The sequence below is a fragment of the Rhinoderma darwinii genome, chromosome 13 (assembly GCF_050947455.1).
Source record: "Rhinoderma darwinii isolate aRhiDar2 chromosome 13, aRhiDar2.hap1, whole genome shotgun sequence".
In the NCBI taxonomy this organism is placed as follows: Eukaryota; Metazoa; Chordata; class Amphibia; order Anura; family Rhinodermatidae; genus Rhinoderma; species Rhinoderma darwinii.
Window position 1 is genome coordinate 6237640 of NC_134699.1, and position 19468 is coordinate 6257107.

The 19468-nt window shown below is 40.0% G+C and overlaps 2 protein-coding genes across 3 annotated transcripts in view; one reads left to right on the top strand and one right to left on the bottom strand.

Annotated features, from left to right (window-relative positions):
* Window positions 1-19468, bottom strand: part of HCK (HCK proto-oncogene, Src family tyrosine kinase) — a 105477-nt gene that overhangs the window by 81938 nt on the left and 4071 nt on the right. The window contains exon 2 of the mRNA XM_075846388.1: window positions 4802-4867. The gene's annotated coding sequence lies outside the window, so the exon portion shown is untranslated. The remainder of the gene's footprint in view (window positions 1-4801; window positions 4868-19468) is intronic.
* The window catches only part of LOC142666375 (purine nucleoside phosphorylase-like), a 29625-nt gene that overhangs the window by 8277 nt on the left and 1880 nt on the right, over window positions 1-19468 (top strand). Inside the window, exons 1-5 of one of the 2 annotated variants that reach the window (XM_075846398.1) lie at window positions 9510-9737; window positions 10532-10695; window positions 12167-12270; window positions 12607-12782; window positions 13106-13296. In XM_075846398.1, the coding sequence (XP_075702513.1) occupies window positions 9715-9737; window positions 10532-10695; window positions 12167-12270; window positions 12607-12782; window positions 13106-13296 (658 nt within the window). In that variant the 5' untranslated portion in view covers window positions 9510-9714. Of the gene's footprint in view, window positions 1-9509; window positions 9738-10531; window positions 10696-12166; window positions 12271-12606; window positions 12783-13105; window positions 13297-19468 lie in introns of those variants that run through there. The other variant, XM_075846399.1, reaches the window with a different exon arrangement.

A 19468-nucleotide genomic window follows, 5' to 3' on the forward strand; every position in this document is an offset into this window, starting at 1 on the left:
TTGTATATAGGGAGCAGTATTATAGTAGTTATATTCTTGTATATAGGGGGCAGTATTATAGTAGTTATATTCTTGTATATAGGGGCAGTATTATAGTAGTTATATTCTTGTATATAGGAGCAGTATTATAGTAGTTATATTCTTGTATATAGGAGCAGTATTATAGTAGTTATATACTTGTATATAGGAGCGGTATTATAGTAGTTATATTCTTGTATATAGGGGCAGTATTATAGTAGTTATATTCTTGTATATAGGGGCAGTATTATAGTAGTTATATTCTTGTATATAGGGAGCAGTATTATAGTAGTTATATTCTTGTATATAGGGAGCAGTATTATAGTAGTTATATTCATGTATATAGGGGGCAGTATTATAGTAGTTATATTCTTGTATATAGGGGCAGTATTATAGTAGTTATATTCTTGTATATAGGAGCAGTATTATAGTAGTTATATACTTGTATATAGGAGCGGTATTATAGTAGTTATATTCTTGTATATAGGGGCAGTATTATAGTAGTTATATTTTTGTATATAGAAGCAGTATTATAGTAGTTATATTCTTGTATATAGGAGGCAGTATTATAGTAGTTATATTCTTGTATATAGGGGCAGTATTATAGTAGTTATATTCTTGTATATAGGAGGCAGTATTATAGTAGTTATATTCTTGTATATAGGGGGCAGTATTAGGGCGGGTTCACACATGGCGGAATTCCACTTAAATTCCGCTGCGGACACTCCGCAGCGTTAATCCGCAGCGGAGCCGTTTCTCCATTGACTTTCACTTTAATTTAGCAGTGTTCGTTTACACGATGCGTACAATTCCGCTGCGGAGCATAGGCTGCGGAGCGGAATTTGGTGTCCGCAGCATGCTCTGTCTGTTGCGGAGCAGTGGCGGACTCATGGCGGAATTTCTCCATTGACTTCAATGGAGATTCAAAGTTCCGCAATGAAGTCCGCAGCTGTCATGCACATGTCATGTGTGCTGCGGATGCGTCTTGCTTTTTTCACTTGACATTTCTTCATTCTGGCTGGACCTATGTATTTCTAGGTCTACAGCCAGACTGAGGAAGTCAATGTGGCTCCCGTAATGACGGGAGCGTTGCTAGGAGACGTCAGTAAATAGTCACTGTCCAGGGTGCTGAAAGAGTTAAGCGATCGGCAGTAACTGTTTCTGCACCCGGGACAGTGACTACCGATCCCAATATACATGTATCTGTAAAAAAAAATGAAGTTCGTACTTACCGAGAACTCCCTGTTTCTGTCTCCAGTCCGGCCTCCCAGGATGACGTTTCACTCTAAGTGACGGCTGCAGCCAATCACAGGCCAAGCACAGGCTGCAGCGGTCACATGGACTGGAGCGTCATCCAGGGAGGTCGGGCTGGATGCCGAAGGAGGGACGCGTCATAAAGACAACGGGCGGTAAGTATGAAATTCTTTTACTTTCACTAGGGAAAGTGCTGTCCCTTCTCTCTATCCTGCACTGATAGGGAGAAGGGAAGCACTTTTCCCGCAGTCCGCAGCAGCTAGTCCGCATCAATTTTCTGCACATTTTGTGCAGATCCGCAGCCGTAATCCGCAACCCGGATTAGGTGCGGCATTGATGCGGACAGTTGCGGAGGAATTCCGCCATGTGTGGTCATGCCCTTATAGTAGTTATATTCTTGTATATAGGGGGCAGTATTATAGTAGTTATATTCTTGTATATAGGAGGCAGTATTATAGTAGTTATATTCTTGTATATAGGGGCAGTATTATAGTAGTTATAGTCTTGTATATAGGGGCAGTATTATAAAGTAGTTATATTCTTGTATATAGGGGCAGTATTATAGTAGTTATAGTCTTGTATATAGGGGCAGTATTATAAAGTAGTTATATTCTTGTATATAGGGGCAGTATTATAGTAGTTATAGTCTTGTATATAGGGGCAGTATTATAAAGTAGTTATATTCTTGTATATAGGGGCAGTATTATAGTAGTTATAGTCTTGTATATAGGGGCAGTATTATAAAGTAGTTATATTCTTGTATATAGGGGCAGTATTATAGTAGTTATAGTCTTGTATATAGGGGCAGTATTATAAAGTAGTTATATTCTTGTATATAGGGGCAGTATTATAGTAGTTATATTCTTGTATATAGGGGGCAGTATTATAGTAGTTATATTCCTGCATATAGGGGCAGTATTATAGTAGTTATATTCTTGTATATAGGGGCAGTATTATAGTAGTTATATTCTTGTATATAGGGGCAGTATTATAGTAGTTATATTCTTGTATATAGGGGGCAGTATTATAGTAGTTATATTCTTGTATATAGGGGCAGTATTATAGTAGTTATATTCTTGTATATAGGGGGCAGTATTATAGTAGTTCTATTCTTGTATATAGAGGGCAGTATTATAGTAGTTATATTCTTGTATATAGGAGCAGTATAAGGGCGGGTTCACACATGGCGGAATTTCACTTAAATTCCGCTGCGGACACTCCGCAGCGTTATTCCGCAGCGGAGCCGTTTCTCCATTGACTTTCACTTTAATTTAGCAGTGTTCGTTTACACGATGCGTACAATTCCGCTGCGGAGCATAGGCTGCGGAGCGGAATTTGGTGTCCGCAGCATGCTCTGTCTGTTGCGGAGCAGTGGCGGACTGGTTGCGGACTCATGGCGGAATTTCTCCATTGACTTCAATGGAGAGTCAAAATTCCGCAATGAAGTCCGCAGATCTTATGTGTGCTGCGGAGCGTATTGTTTTTACTACCATGACATTTCTTCATTCTGGCTGGACCTATGTATTTCTAGGTCTACAGCCAGACTGAGGAAGTCAATGGGGCTCCCGTAATGACGGGAGCGTTGCTAGGAGACGTCAGTAAATAGTCACTGTCCAGGGTGCTGAAAGAGTTAAGCGATCGGCAGTAACTGTTTCTGCACCCGGGACAGTGACTACCGATCCCAATATACATGTATCTGTAAAAAAAAATGAAGTTCGTACTTACCGAGAACTCCCTGTTTCTGTCTCCAGTCCGGCCTCCCAGGATGACGTTTCAGTGTAAGTGACGGCTGCAGCCAATCACAGGCCAAGCACAGGCTGCAGCGGTCACATGGACTGCCGCGTCATCCAGGGAGGTCGGGCTGGATGCCGAAGGAGGGACGCGTCATAAAGACAACGGGCGGTAAGTATGAATTTCTTTTACTATCACTAGGGAAAGTGCTGTCCCTTCTCTCTATCCTGCACTGATAGGGAGAAGGGAAGCACTTTTCCCGCAGTCCGCAGCAGCTAGTCCGCATCAATTTTCTGCACATTTTGTGCAGATCCGCAGCCGTAATCCGCAACCCGGATTAGGTGCGGCATTGATGCGGACAGTTGCGGAGGAATTCCGCCATGTGTGGTCATGCCCTTATAGTAGTTATATTCTTGTATATAGGAGGCAGTATTATAGTAGTTATAGTCTTGTATATAGGGGCAGTATTATAGTAGTTATATTCTTGTATATAGGGGCAGTATTATAGTAGTTATATTCTTGTATATAGGGGGCAGTATTATAGTAGTTATATTCTTGTATATAGGGGCAGTATTATAGTAGTTATATTCTTGTATATAGGGGCAGTATTATAGTAGTTATAGTCTTGTATATAGGGGCAGAATTATCATAGTTATATTCTTGTATATAGGAGGCAGTATTATAGTAGTTATAGTCTTGTATATAGGGGCAGTATTATAGTAGTTATATTCTTGTATATAGGGGTAGTATTATAGTAGTTATATTCTTGTATATAGAAGGCAGTATTATAGTAGTTATATTCTTGTATATAGGGGCAGTATTATAGTAGTTATATTCTTGTATATAGGGGGCAGTATTATAGTAGTTATATTCTTGTATATAGGGGCAGTATTATAGTAGTTATATTCTTGTATATAGGGGTAGTATTATAGTAGTTATATTCTTGTATATAGAAGGCAGTATTATAGTAGTTATATTCTTGTATATAGGGGCAGTATTATAGTAGTTATATTCTTGTATATAGGAGCAGTATTATAGTAGTTATATTCTTGTATATAGGGGTAGTATTATAGTAGTTATATTCTTGTATATAGAAGGCAGTATTATAGTAGTTATATTCTTGTATATAGGGGCAGTATTATAGTAGTTATATTCTTGTATATAGGGGGCAGTATTATAGTAGTTATATTCTTGTATATAGGGGCAGTATTATAGTAGTTATATTCTTGTATATAGGGGGCAGTATTATAGTAGTTATATTCTTGTATTTGGGAGCAGTATTATAGTAGTTATATTCTTGTATATAGGAGTAGTATTATAGTAGTTATAGTCTTGTATATAGGGGCAGTATTATAAAGTAGTTATATTGTGGTACACAGGGCAGTATTATAACAGTATATGAGCATGAAACGTGACAATCACTATTATGATGCAGAATATATTTAGAGCAGTTGTAACTTCTCTTCCCCAACTCCACTCCTCTTTACCCAGCAGGGGTAAAAGAGACCAATGGTAAGAAGAATATGAAATCTGTGCCCCATTTTTAATCTACTTTTTAGAATATTGTTATTATTTTGCTTACGAATGCTTCCTGCAGCATTGATGTGAATATAATTACTGTCTAGATTTGCTCTTTATGCATCATCAGCTACTTTTGGGTGAACTGTTTACCTGCCTTCAGGCATTTGTTCAGCTTTTCTGTGGTAAATAGGATTATTACGTGGCGCTGCAGCCATTCGCCGGTCACCGTGGTATCAACTAAATTCTCCAATATGTGCGTTCAGCATTAGGTACTTACTAATGTGGCTGCTGCAGATAGATAAGCCGAGCTTCATGGGAACTGAAGATCACAGACTATGAACATCTGAAAAGAGAATAAGATGTAAAAGAAGATTGGAAGGACATGAAATAGAAGGAATATATGAAGGAGGACTCCTCCAGTTTCTTAAAGGGGCCATAGACATAAAATAACCATCCAATCTGAACAATCACTTTTAGCATTGATACCTTCGTTACAGTATGAGTCAGGATAAGCGGCTAACAGGCACATCTGGTGCCACCTATCTCTGAGGACGATGTGTCAAGGTGGCGGGTCTCTTTCTAAGACATTACTGGATTAAACACAGTTCCCCAGTAGTGCAATTTAGAGCATGAAACTACAACCAGCTTTGGACAGCTGTAAAGTTGTCAAGGCCCCTCCCCTTTTCCAAATACATGGATTGCAGAATAATTGGAGGCAAAATACTATACAAGTAAAATGAACTATTTAGTGGGTGTATTTGCACAATCTAGTTCAGTTCTGAGAGAGGATTTTATAGATACCATAGTCTAAATGCAAATGGTACTAATGACACTTCCCCTTTAAATATTTAGGACAACACACAATATAAATCCAAGTGAATGATTATATTTCCAAACATATGGCGTTTATATTTAAGATATATCAAATACCGATTCACGCTACGATAGATTGTCAGCTCTTGGGATCAACAAGTATGTATAAGATATTAGATGTCACAAATGACGGATTCAAACCCCCATTATACAGCTTGGAGTAAGGTTATGAAATGATGCATATAGCTGACACATGTATAGACACAGGATATTGAATAAGCGGAGGTTGTGATATGTGGATGTGTACAATCTGTCCTGTGATATTTAATTGAGAACATGAGCTTCCTTCATTTCCTGATAATAGATGTGGGGGGGGCGGGGCCGTCGTAATTGATAAATTAAATCAGGGCAGAGTACCTTCGGCTGAGATAGCTGGAAGTCTCTGTAAAGTGAGAAGGAGATGGTGGATTTATAACTGCCCGATACAGCTGAAGTAAAGAATTTATCTACATCAAAGGTTTAGGCACTTTGTACAAACATTACACTACTTATCCTGTACTGCTCCTAAGTTACATCCTGTATTATACTCCAGAGCTGCACTCACTATTCTGCTGGTGGAGTCACTGTGTACATACATTACATTACTTATCCTGTACTGATCCTAAGTTACATCCTGTATTATACTCCGGAGCTGCACTCACTATTCTGCTGGTGGAGTCGCTGTGTACATACATTACATTACTTATCCTGTACTGCTCCTAAGTTACATCCTGTATTATACTCCGGAGCTGCACTCACTATTCTGCTGGTGGAGTCGCTGTGTACATACATTACATTACTTATCCTGTACTGATCCTGAGTTACATCCTGTATTATACTCCGGAGCTGCACTCACTATTCTGCTGGTGGAGTCACTGTGTACATACATACATACATTACTTATCCTGTACTGATCCTGAGTTACATCCTGTATTATACTTCAGAGCTGCACTCACTATTCTGCTGGTGGAGTCACTGTGTACATACAGTACATTACTTATCCTGTACTGATTCTGAGTTACATCCTGTATTATACTTCAGAGCTGCACTCACTATTCTGCTGGTGGAGTCACTGTGTACATACATGACATTACTTATCCTGTACTGATCCGGAGTTACATCCTGTATTATACTCCAGAGCTGCACTCACTATTCTGCTGGTGGAGTCACTGTGTACATACATTACATTACTTATCCTGTACTGATCCTGAGTTATATCCTGTATTATACTCCAGAGCTGCACTCACTACTCTGCTGGTGGAGTCACTGTGTACATACATTACATTACTTATCCTGTACTGATCCTGAGTTATATCCTGTATTATACGCCAGAGCTGCACTCACTATTCTGCTGGTGGAGTCACTGTGTACATACATTACATTACTTATCCTGTACTGATCCTGAGTTACAGCCTGTATTATACTCCAGAGCTGCACTCACTATTCTGCTGGTGGAGTCACTGTGTACATACATTACTTATCCTGTACTGATCCTGAGTTATATCCTGTATTATACTCCAGAGCTGCACTCACTATTGTGCTGGTGGAGTCACTGTGTACATAAATTACATTACTTATCCTGTACTGATCCTGAGTTACATCCTGTATTATACTTCAGAGCTGCACTCACTATTCTGCTGGTGGAGTCACTGTGTACATACATTACATTACTTATCCTGTACTGATCCTGAGTTATATCCTGTATTATACGCCAGAGCTGCACCCACTATTCTGCTGGTGGAGTCAGGCTGGGTTCACACGTGGCGGAATTTCACTTAAATTCCGCTGCGGAGCCGTTTGTCCATTGACTTACACTTTAATTTAGCAGAGTTCGTTTAGACGAGGCGTAAAATTCCGCTGCGGAGCATAGGCTGCGGAGCGGAATTTGGTGTCCGCAGCATGCTCTGTCTGTTGCGGAGCAGTGGCGGACTCATGGCGGAATTTCTCCATTGACTTCAATGGAGATTCTAATTTCCGCAATGAAGTCCGCAGCTGTCATGCACATGTTATGTGTGCTGCGGATGCGTCTTGCTTTTTTAACTTGACATTTCTTCATTCTGGCTGGACCTATGTATTTCTAGGTCTACAGCCAGACCGAGGAAGTCAATGGGGCTCCCGTAATGACGGGAGCGTTGCTAGGAGACGTCAGTAAATAGTCACTGTCCAGGGTGCTGAAAGAGTTAAGCGATCGGCAGTCACTGTTTCTGCACCCGGGACAGTGACTACCGATCCCAATATACATCTATCTGTAAAAAAAAATGAAGTTCATACTTACCGAGAACTCCCTGCTTCTGTCTCCAGTCCGGCCTCCCAGGATGACATTTCAGTCTAAGTGACGGCTGCAGCCAATCACAGGCTAATAACAGGCTGCAGCGGTCACATGGACTGCCGCGTCATCCAGGGAGGTCGGGCTGGATGCCGAAGGAGGGACGCGTCACCAAGACAACGGCCGGTAAGTATGAATTTCTTTGACTTTCACAAGGGAAAGTGCTGTCCCTTCTCTCTATCCTGCACTGATAAGGAGAAGGGAAGTACTTTTACCGCAGTCCGCAGCAGCTAGTCCGCATCAATTTACTGCACATTTTGTGCAGATCCGCAGCAGAATCTGCAACGCAGATTCTGTGCGGCATTGATGCGGACAGTTGCGGAGGAAATCCGCCACGTGTGGTCATGCCCTCACTGTGTACATACATTACTTATCCTGTACTGATCCTGAGTTATATCCTGTATTATACTCCAGAGCTGCACTCACTATTCTGCTGGTGGAGTCACTGTGTACATACATACATTACTTATCCTGTACTGATTCTGAGTTACATCCTGTATTATACTTCAGAGCTGCACTCACTATTCTGCTGGTGGAGTCACTGTGTACATACATTACATTACTTATCCCAAACAGATCCTCCTGAGTTACATCCTGTATTATACTCCAGAGCTGCACTCACTATTCTGATGGTGGAGTCACTGTGTACATACATTACTTATCCTGTACTGATCCTGAGTTATATCCTGTATTATACTCCAGAGCTGCACTCACTATTCTGCTGGTGGAGTCACTGTGTACATACATACATTACTTATCCTGTACTGATTCTGAGTTACATCCTGTATTATACTCCAGAGCTGCACTCACTATTCTGCTGGTGGAGTCACTGTGTACATACATTACATTACTTATCCCAAACAGATCCTCCTGCGTTATATCCTGTATTATACTCCAGAGCTGCACTCACTATTCTGATGGTGGAGTCACTGTGTACATACATTACTTATCCTGTACTGATCCTGAGTTATATCCTGTATTATACTCCAGAGCTGCACTCACTATTCTGCTGGTGGAGTCACTGTGTACATACATTACATTACTTATCCTGTACTGATCCTCAGTTACATCCTGTATTATACTCCAGAGCTGCACTCACTATTCTGCTGGTGGAGTCACTGTGTACATACATTACATTACTTATCCCATACAGATCCTCCTGAGTTATATCCTGTATTATACTCCAGAGCTGGGGGGGCTTCTACCTTTATTTTAATAATTGTCCTATTGACACCTTTGAATCTAACTAATAACTAACTGCATGTAGCGCTCTGTGGTTGCGGTACTTAACCCTTTCTAGACAGAGCTCTTACGTCTGGCACTGTGCTAATTGCTGTCAGAAATGGACATTAACTTTTAAATTTCATGTAGTCTGTCCTTGTTGCAAATTGAATAAAGACTTTTTTATTTTTACTCTTTAATAATGGTTGGAAAACAGGGCTTATTTCTGCCGACAGGCAGCCTTTTTTGAATACTCCAGAGCTGCACTCACAATTCTGCAGGTTTCAGAGCTGAAATCTCTCAGCACATCTTGCTTGTTCAGTACTCTGGTGATTTGCTTTCTGTATACTACCTTTCCAGACACCCCATAAACATGTCAAGTGGTCATATATGTATATTTAAACAGGAAAAGCAAAATAAGCGTCTGTGAGACACCTACGACAGCTTATCTGCAGGAAAACAAAGAATCCAACATGTTCGATCCCAGTTTTCCCTCAATATTTAATCTGCCCCTATAGATTATCTTCAGATCCCCTACAATTATTGGAATCCACCAACAAATATCTAATCTGTATGGTCCAGTAGTGGAGTAAGCAGCGGCAGGTCACACCGCGTGACTGATCAGAGGCCGCACCACACACCCCCTTCTCTCCCACTCCAACCCTATGTCTGTCCCATGCAAATGATTAACTCCGGCCTCAGGCCATTTTAGACATCCTTATATTGCTGGTTAACAGTCAGGATCGAATCAGACACTTCAGACTGTAGGAGAGACGGGACAGGGGGTTGTAATGCACAGCACGGAAGAGCTCAGGTACGGATTCTGCGCTGGGGGCAATGCATTGGGGGGCAAATACTGGACATGATAACTGAACCCATCAGATCCCTCTACTAAATAAATCCTATCCGATAATCATTGTTGCTTATGGTTACCACGGTAATCGGCGATCAGAAGGGAAAATGGTGATCGGACTCCCTAATAAAGTAGAAGAGCTATTTCCTAACTAGCTAATTGTGTTAGGATTGTTGCTAAGCAACAGAAGCTGCAGCCGACGGGTGACACCAATGTTTCTCCATGCTATTGTGTAGATCAAGTGTTGTCATGCAACCGACAGTAGGGGGCTACAGCGTGGTCCGTGGGACATTAGACGAGGGGGGAGTGTAGAGAAGTGGGTGGAGTACAGCAGAGGACTGTATGTCGTCCAAAAACGCAGCAAAAGCCGCAATTTGACCTTATCGTGTGTATAGACTCTAGTAATCCGGCCATTTAAAGTGACCACAACATCTCTTGTCTCCCCAGGTCCCTGGCCAGCGCATGCACCAGCACCTATCGATTATTGGGGTGTTGTTACTAGCAACGAATCAAATCTCTGCTTTCATTTTCTAACTTGTAATGTTAAATAAAGCTGGTTGCGTAGGGCAACTGCTCCATAGTAACCAATCAGATTTAACCTTTCATTTTTCTAGTGCAGATGAAAAGCATTATCTGATTGGTTGCTATGGGCAACACCTCCATTTTTTGCTTACACTACTTTTTATAATTATCCCCTACGATCCCCCCACCCAACTCTTTTTTGTCCTAATTCCCTCCTTATACCGATCCAACAGATATGAAGACTGCGAGGAGACGGCTCGTTGGCTCTTGGACCGGATCCAGTCTCCCCCAGACATTGCCATCATCTGTGGTTCCGGTCTGGGTCTCCTCGCAGAAACATTAAGCAACCCCAAGACCTTCGACTACAGCCAGATCCCACATTTCCCAGCAAGTACAGGTAATTCATTTCTCTAATTTCCCCTCAAAATAAGAATCGTCTCTTCTGTCGAGTCAAGAAAAAAGAAATTCAGATGTATCTTAGCTTTCTCTCTACCTGGGAAAGCTGAGTGACAACCTATATGGCCGCCATTACAGCTTCCACAAGGTTTGTCATCCAGCTTTTCCAGGCTCCTGAAGGGCAAGACTATATAATTATACCATGACACTTAGGGGGGATTCACACGAACGTGTATTCGGTCCGTGCGGGCCGCGTGGTTTTCACGCGCCACGCAAAGACCAATACAAGTCTATGGGGCAGTACAGACAGTCCGTGCTTTTTGCGCAGCGTTTGTCAGCTGCGCAAAAAACGCGACAGGTTCAATATCTCCGCGTATTTCGTGCATCACGCACCCATTGTAGTCAATGGGTGCGTGAAAACCACGCAGGTCGCACGGAAGCACTTCCGTGCGAACCGACTGAAACAGCGCACCAGCTGTCAAAAGGATGAATGTAACCAGAAAAGCACCACGTGCTTTTCTGTTTCCAAACATCCAAATGGAGTGTCTTTGAGATGAGCGAACCCGGACAATCGAACCGAACTTCACCGGTTTCGGCCGAACTCGTTTTGGCCGAACCCGGCAAAAAAAATTCCGGTACGCGACGTCAGGAGATAGTCACTGTCCAGGGTGCTGAAAGAGTTAAACTGTTTCAGCACCATGGACAGTGACTTCCGATCCCAATATACATGAACCTGGAAAAAAAAAAACGAAGTTCTGACTTACCGATAACTCCCGGCGTCTTCCTCCAGTCTGACCTCCCGGGATGACAATTCAGTCCAAGTGACAGCTCCAGCCAATCACAGGCCAAGCACAGGCTGCAGCGGTCACATGGACTGCCGCGTCATCCAGGGAGGTGGGGCCCGATGTCAAGAGAGGCGCGTCACCAATGACGCGTCACCAAGGCAACGGCCGGGAGGGAAGTTCTTGGTAAGTACGAACTTTTTCTTTTTTTTAACAGGTTTCTCGATATTGTGTTCGGCATTCACTGTCGAGGGTGCTGAAAGAGTTACTGCCGACAGTGACGGGCGTCGACTAGCCTCATCTCTATGATGGCGGCTGCGCGAAAATCACGCAGCCGCGCATCATACACGGATGACACACGCAGCTGTCAAATGTTTTTTGCGCGCAAAAACGCAACGTCCGTCTGTATCTGCCCTTACCCTGCTCTCATAACTAGGCAGATTTGCCATTCGGGACTCTGGGAAAGCTGGAATGACGAATGTGGCTAGTTATGCAATGATACGGGAAAAGGACATATAGTTCTTCATAACCAAGCGAATTGTCATTCAGGGGTCTGAGAAAGCTGGGTGACAATCCCTGTGGGTCCTGTAATGGCGGCCATATTGGATGACGGCCTGATAAAATTTTTGTATAAATTATTTTATTCTGCATTTCTTGCATTAACCTGCGCTCTTCCGGATATTATTTCAGTGGCGGGACACTCGGGGCAGTTGGTGTTTGGCACTCTGAAGGGCAAGTCATGTGTCTGTATGAAAGGCCGATTCCACGTTTACGAAGGATATCCCCTGTGGAAAGTAAGATCTGAGATGTATCCATGTGATAACCTCCTGATCAGCTGTGTGTTATTGCCGCTTATCATCGAGACGATTATGTAACCTCACTTCTCCTTAAAGGGCACCTATCATAGAGTGACAGCAGGGCCTTTTCTTCGTCTCTGCCTGTCAGTGAGTGTCTGACAGTCCTGTTGCTATGGATAATCTGCCTAACAACCACAGTCTTTTCAATGGAGTTGTCACGCAGCTCATCCCTAGCAACCAGTCCGTGTCAGATAATTCTCTACAGGAAAATTCTGCGGTGCATTTATTACCTTTGCCCCGCCAGTCAGTGATTTTCTGGTAATATCTCTCTAGGTCACGTTCCCCATCAGAGTGTTTAAACTGCTGGGAGTAAAGGTCCTGATGGTGACCAATGCTGCGGGGTCACTGTGCGAGAAGTACAGACCGGGAGACCTGATGATAATCCGGGATCACATCAACATGCCGGGACTGGCGGCTCTGAACCCTCTGAGAGGACCCAATGATGAGAGGTGACGGCAGAGGGATGACCTAAACTAGTAACGAACCTAGATATATGATAACCTCATAACTATACCATGATATTGTAAAGAGGTTTTGCAGAAGCTGAGGCAATGTACTATGTCTCATAATGCAAACTGAAGCTGTTGCAGAACCTCTTTGATGAACATAGTCAATCACTGTATAATTGCAGGGTATAGACATCGTTCCCTCTGTGGGGAAAGCAAAGGTTGGCCGGATGTCTGCAACCATCTGTACCCAGGACTATAATGTAATGCTGGGCCTAGAACTTCTGCAATTACTTATGAGTAATACTTTTTGAATTTCCTTGCAGGTTTGGGCCACGATTTCCCTCCCTCTGGGATACGTATGACCGGGAACTGCGAATCACTGCTCTGGAAATCGCCCGCAAGATCGGTCAGGCGGATCTCACCCATGAAGGGGTTTACTGCATGGTGGGGGGGCCAAACTTTGAGTCAGTTGCAGAAGCCAGATTTCTACAGATGCTGGGGGCGGACGCAGTAGGTGAGTGTTATAATGAACATGTCAGGTATTACCAGACCGATAGTAAGTAGAACTACTATTAATACTGCCCCCTATATACAAGAATATAACTACTATAATACTGCCCCTATATACAAGAATATAACTACTATAATACTGCTCCTATATACAAGAATATAACTACTATAATACTGCCCCCTATATACAAGAATATAACTACTATAATACTGCTCCTATATACAAGAATATAACTACTATAATACTGCCCCCTATATACAAGAATATAACTACTATAATACTGCTCCTATATACAAGAATGTAGCTACTATAATACTGCCCCCTATATACAAGAATATAACTACTATAATACTGCCCCCTATATACAAGAATATAACTACTATAATACTGCCCCCTATATACAAGAATATAACTACTATAATATTGCCCCCTATATACAAGATTATAACTACTATAATACTGATCCTATATACAAGAATATAACTACTATAATACTGCCCCCTATATACAAGAATATAACTACTATAATACTGCTCCTATATACAGGATTATAACTACTATAATACTGCCCCTATATACAAGAATATAACTACTAGAATACTGCCCCTATATACAAGAATCTAACTACTATAATACTGCCCCTATATACAAGAATATAACTACTATAATACTGCTCCTATATACAAGAATATATCTACTATAATACTGCTCCTATATACAGGAATATAACTACTATAATACTGCTCCTATATACAAGAATATAACTACTATAATATTGCCTCTATATACAAGACTGTAACTACTATAATACTGCCCCCTATATACAAGAATATAACTACTATAATACTGCTCCTATATACAAGAATATAACTACTATAATACTGCCCCCTATATACAAGACTATAACTACTATAATGCTGCCCCCTATATACAAGAATATAACTACTATAATACTGCCCTATATATACACACAAGTATATAACTACTATAATACTGCCCCCTATATACAAGAATATAACTACTATAATACTGCTCCTATATACAAGAATATAACTACTATAATACTGTCCCTATATACAAGAATATAACTACTATAATACTGCCCCTATATACAAGAATATAACTACTATAATACTGTCCCTATATACAAGAATATAACTACTATAATACTGCCCCTATATACAAGAATATAACTACTATAATACTGTCTCCTATATACAAGAATATAACTACTATAATGCTGCCCCCTATATACAAGAATATAACTACTATAATACTGCCCCTATATACAAGAATATAACTACTATAATACTGCCCCTATATACAAGAATATAACTACTATAATACTGCCCCCTATATACAAGAATATAACTACTATAATACTGCCCCTATATACAAGAATATAACTACTATAATACTGCCCCCTATATACAAGAATATAACTACTATAATACTGCTCCTATATACAAGAATATAACTACTATAATACTGCCCCCTATATACAAGAATATAACTACTATAATGCTGCCCCCTATATACAAGAATATAACTACTATAATACTGCCCCCTATATACAAGAATATAACTACTATAATACTGCCCCTATATACAAGAATATAACTACTATAATACTGCCCCCTATATACAAGTATATAACTACTATAATACTGCCCCCTATATACAAGAATATAACTACTATAATACTGCCCCTATATACAAGAATATAACTACTATAATACTGCCCCCTATATACAAGAATATAACTACTATAATACTGCCCTATATACAAGAATATAACTACTATAATACTGCCCCTATATACAAGAATATAACTACTATAATACTGCCCCTATATACAAGAATATAACTACTATAATACTGCCCCCTATATACAAGAATATAACTACTATAATACTGCCCCTATATACAAGAATATAACTACTATAATACTGCTCCTATATACAATAATATAACTATTATAATACTGCCTCCTATATACAAGAATATAACTACTATAATACTGCCTCCTATATACAAGAATATAACTACTATAATACTGCCTCCTATATACAAGAATATAACTACTATAATACTGCCTCCTATATACAAGAATATAACTACTATAATACTGCTCTCTATATACAAGAATATAACTACTATAATACTGCCCCCTATATACAAGAATATAACTACTATAATACTGCCCCCTATATACAAGAATATAACTACTATAATACTGCCCCGATATACAGGAATATAACTACTATAATGCTGCTCCTATATACAAGAATATAACTACTATAATACTGCTCCCTATATACAAGAATATAACTACTATAGTACTGCCCCTATATACAAGAATATAACTACTATAATACTGCTCCCTATATACAAGAATATAACTACTATAATACTGCTCCCTATATACAAGAATATAACTACTATAATACTGCCCACTATATACAAGAATATAACTACTATAATACTGCCTCCTATATACAAGAATATAACTACTATAATACTGCTCCTATATACAAGAATATAACTACTATAATACTGCTCCTATATACAAGAATATAACTACTATAATACTGCCCCCTATATACAAGAATATAACTACTATAATACTGCCCCCTATATACAAGAATATAACTACTATAATACTGCCCCCTATATACAAGAATATAACTACTATAATACTGCCCCCTATATACAAGAATATAACTACTATAATACTGCCCCCTATATACAAGAATATAACTACTATAATACTGCCTCCTATATACAAGAATATAACTACTATAATACTGCTCCTATATACAAGAATATAACTACTATAATACTGCTCCCTATATACAAGAATATAACTACTATAATACTGCTCCTATATACAAGAATATAACTACTATAATACTGCCCCTATATACAAGAATATAACTACTATAATACTGCTCCCTATATACAAGAATATAACTACTATAATACTGCCCCCTATATACAAGAATATAACCGCTATAATACTGCCCCCTATATACAAGAATATAACTACTATAATACTGCCCCCTATATACAAGAATATAACCGCTATAATACTGCCCCCTATATACAAGAATATAACTACTATAATACTGCCCCCTATATACAAGAATATAACGACTATAATACTGCTTCTATATGTAAAGGATCTGCCAGGCACAGCTTCGGGGTTAACTCCCAGAACTAATCAGTCAGCACCTGAGAATACATCCCTGAGACTGACTCCTGCTTCCACCATTCAGGCTGGCAGGCTTAGGAGTGGGAGAGCCTATCGTAACCTGGCCAGACTCAGCTAGCTCCCGCCCTCGGTCTATTTAAGCCTGCACTTCCTGTCCCTCGGTGCTTGTGTTTCTTTCCTCGTGGTTTCCTGGCCCAGCTTCAGCTCCTGCTATTTTTGATCCTGCTCCATACAGACCCTGGCTTACCGACTACTCTTCTGCTTTTCGTTTTGTACCTCGCACACTCCTGGCTTGATTCGGCTCGTTCACCACTCTGGTTGCTCATGGTGTTGCCGTGGGCAACGGCCCCTTTTCCTTGCTTGTGTTCCTTTGTATGTTTGTCGTGTTTCCGTGCACTTACTGAGCGCAGGGACCGCCGCCCAGTTGTACCCCGTCGCCTAGGGCGGGTCGTTGCAAGTAGGCAGGGACAGAGTGGCGGGTAGATTAGGGCTCACTTGTCCGTCTCCCTACCCCCTGCCATTACACTATATACAAGAATATAACTACTATAATACTGCTCCCTATATACAAGAATATAACTACTATAATACTGCTCCTATATACAAGAATATAACTACTATAATACTGCTCCCATATACAAGAATATAACTACTATAATACTGCCCCCTATATACAAGAATATAACTACTATAATACTACCCCTATATACAAGAATATAACTACTATAATACTGCTCCCATATACAAGAATATAACTACTATAATACTGCCCCCTATATACAAGAATATAACTACTATAATACTGCCCCCTATATACAAGAATATAACTACTATAATACTGCCCCCTATATACAAGAATATAACTACTATAATACTGCCCCCTATATACAAGAATATAACTACTATAATACTGCCCCCTATATACACAAGAATATAACTACTATAATACTGCCTCCTATATACAAGAATATAACTACTATAATACTGCTCCTATATACAAGAATATAACTACTATAATACTGCTCCCTATATACAAGAATATAACTACTATAATACTGCTCCTATATACAAGAATATAACTACTATAATACTGCCCCTATATACAAGAATATAACTACTATAATACTGCTCCCTATATACAAGAATATAACTACTATAATACTGCCCCCTATATACAAGAATATAACCGCTATAATACTGCCCCCTATATACAAGAATATAACTACTATAATACTGCCCCCTATATACAAGAATATAACCGCTATAATACTGCCCCCTATATACAAGAATATAACTACTATAATACTGCCCCCTATATACAAGAATATAACGACTATAATACTGCTTCTATATGTAAAGGATCTGCCAGGCACAGCTTCGGGGTTAACTCCCAGAACTAATCAGTCAGCACCTGAGAATACATCCCTGAGACTGACTCCTGCTTCCACCATTCAGGCTGGCAGGCTTAGGAGTGGGAGAGCCTATCGTAACCTGGCCAGACTCAGCTAGCTCCCGCCCTCGGTCTATTTAAGCCTGCACTTCCTGTCCCTCGGTGCTTGTGTTTCTTTCCTCGTGGTTTCCTGGCCCAGCTTCAGCTCCTGCTATTTTTGATCCTGCTCCATACAGACCCTGGCTTACCGACTACTCTTCTGCTTTTCGTTTTGTACCTCGCACACTCCTGGCTTGATTCGGCTCGTTCACCACTCTGGTTGCTCATGGTGTTGCCGTGGGCAACGGCCCCTTTTCCTTGCTTGTGTTCCTTTGTATGTTTGTCGTGTTTCCGTGCACTTACTGAGCGCAGGGACCGCCGCCCAGTTGTACCCCGTCGCCTAGGGCGGGTCGTTGCAAGTAGGCAGGGACAGAGTGGCGGGTAGATTAGGGCTCACTTGTCCGTCTCCCTACCCCCTGCCATTACACTATATACAAGAATATAACTACTATAATACTGCTCCCTATATACAAGAATATAACTACTATAATACTGCTCCTATATACAAGAATATAACTACTATAATACTGCTCCCATATACAAGAATATAACTACTATAATACTGCCCCCTATATACAAGAATATAACTACTATAATACTGCTCCTATGTACAAGAATATAACTACTATAATACAGCCCCCTATATACAAGAATATAACTACTATAATACTGCCCCCTATATACAAGAATATAACTACTATAATACTACCCCTATATACAAGAATATAACTACTATAATACTGCTCCCATATACAAGAATATAACTACTATAATACTGCCCCCTATATACAAGAATATAACTACTATAATACTGCTCCTATGTACAAGAATATAACTACTATAATACAGCCCCCTATATACAAGAATATAACTACTATAATACTGCCTCCTATATACAAGAATATAACTATTATAATACTGCCTCCTATATACAAGAATATAACTACTATAATACTGCCCCCTATATACAAGAATATAACTACTATAATACTGCTATATACAAGAATATAACTACTATAATACTGCCTCCTATATACAAGAATATAACTACTATAATACTGCTCCTATGTACAAGAATATAACTACTATATTACTGCCCCTATATACAAGATTATAACTACTATAATACTGCTATGTACAAGAATATAACTACTATAATACTGCTCCTATATACAAGAATATAACACCTAGTTATACTGCAGTAGGGGGTGCTTATATACTTAGGGACTTCTAGTTATACTGCAGTACAGGGTTCTTATATAATTAGGGACATCTAGTTATACTGCTGTACGGGTACTTATATACTTAGGGACACCGTTATACTGCAGTAGGGGGTACTTATATACTTAGGGTCACCCAGTAATACTGCAGTAGGGGGTACTTATATAATTAGGGACACCCAGATATACTGCAGTAGGGGGTACTTATATACTTAGGGTCACCCTGTTATACTGCAGTAGGGGGTACTTATA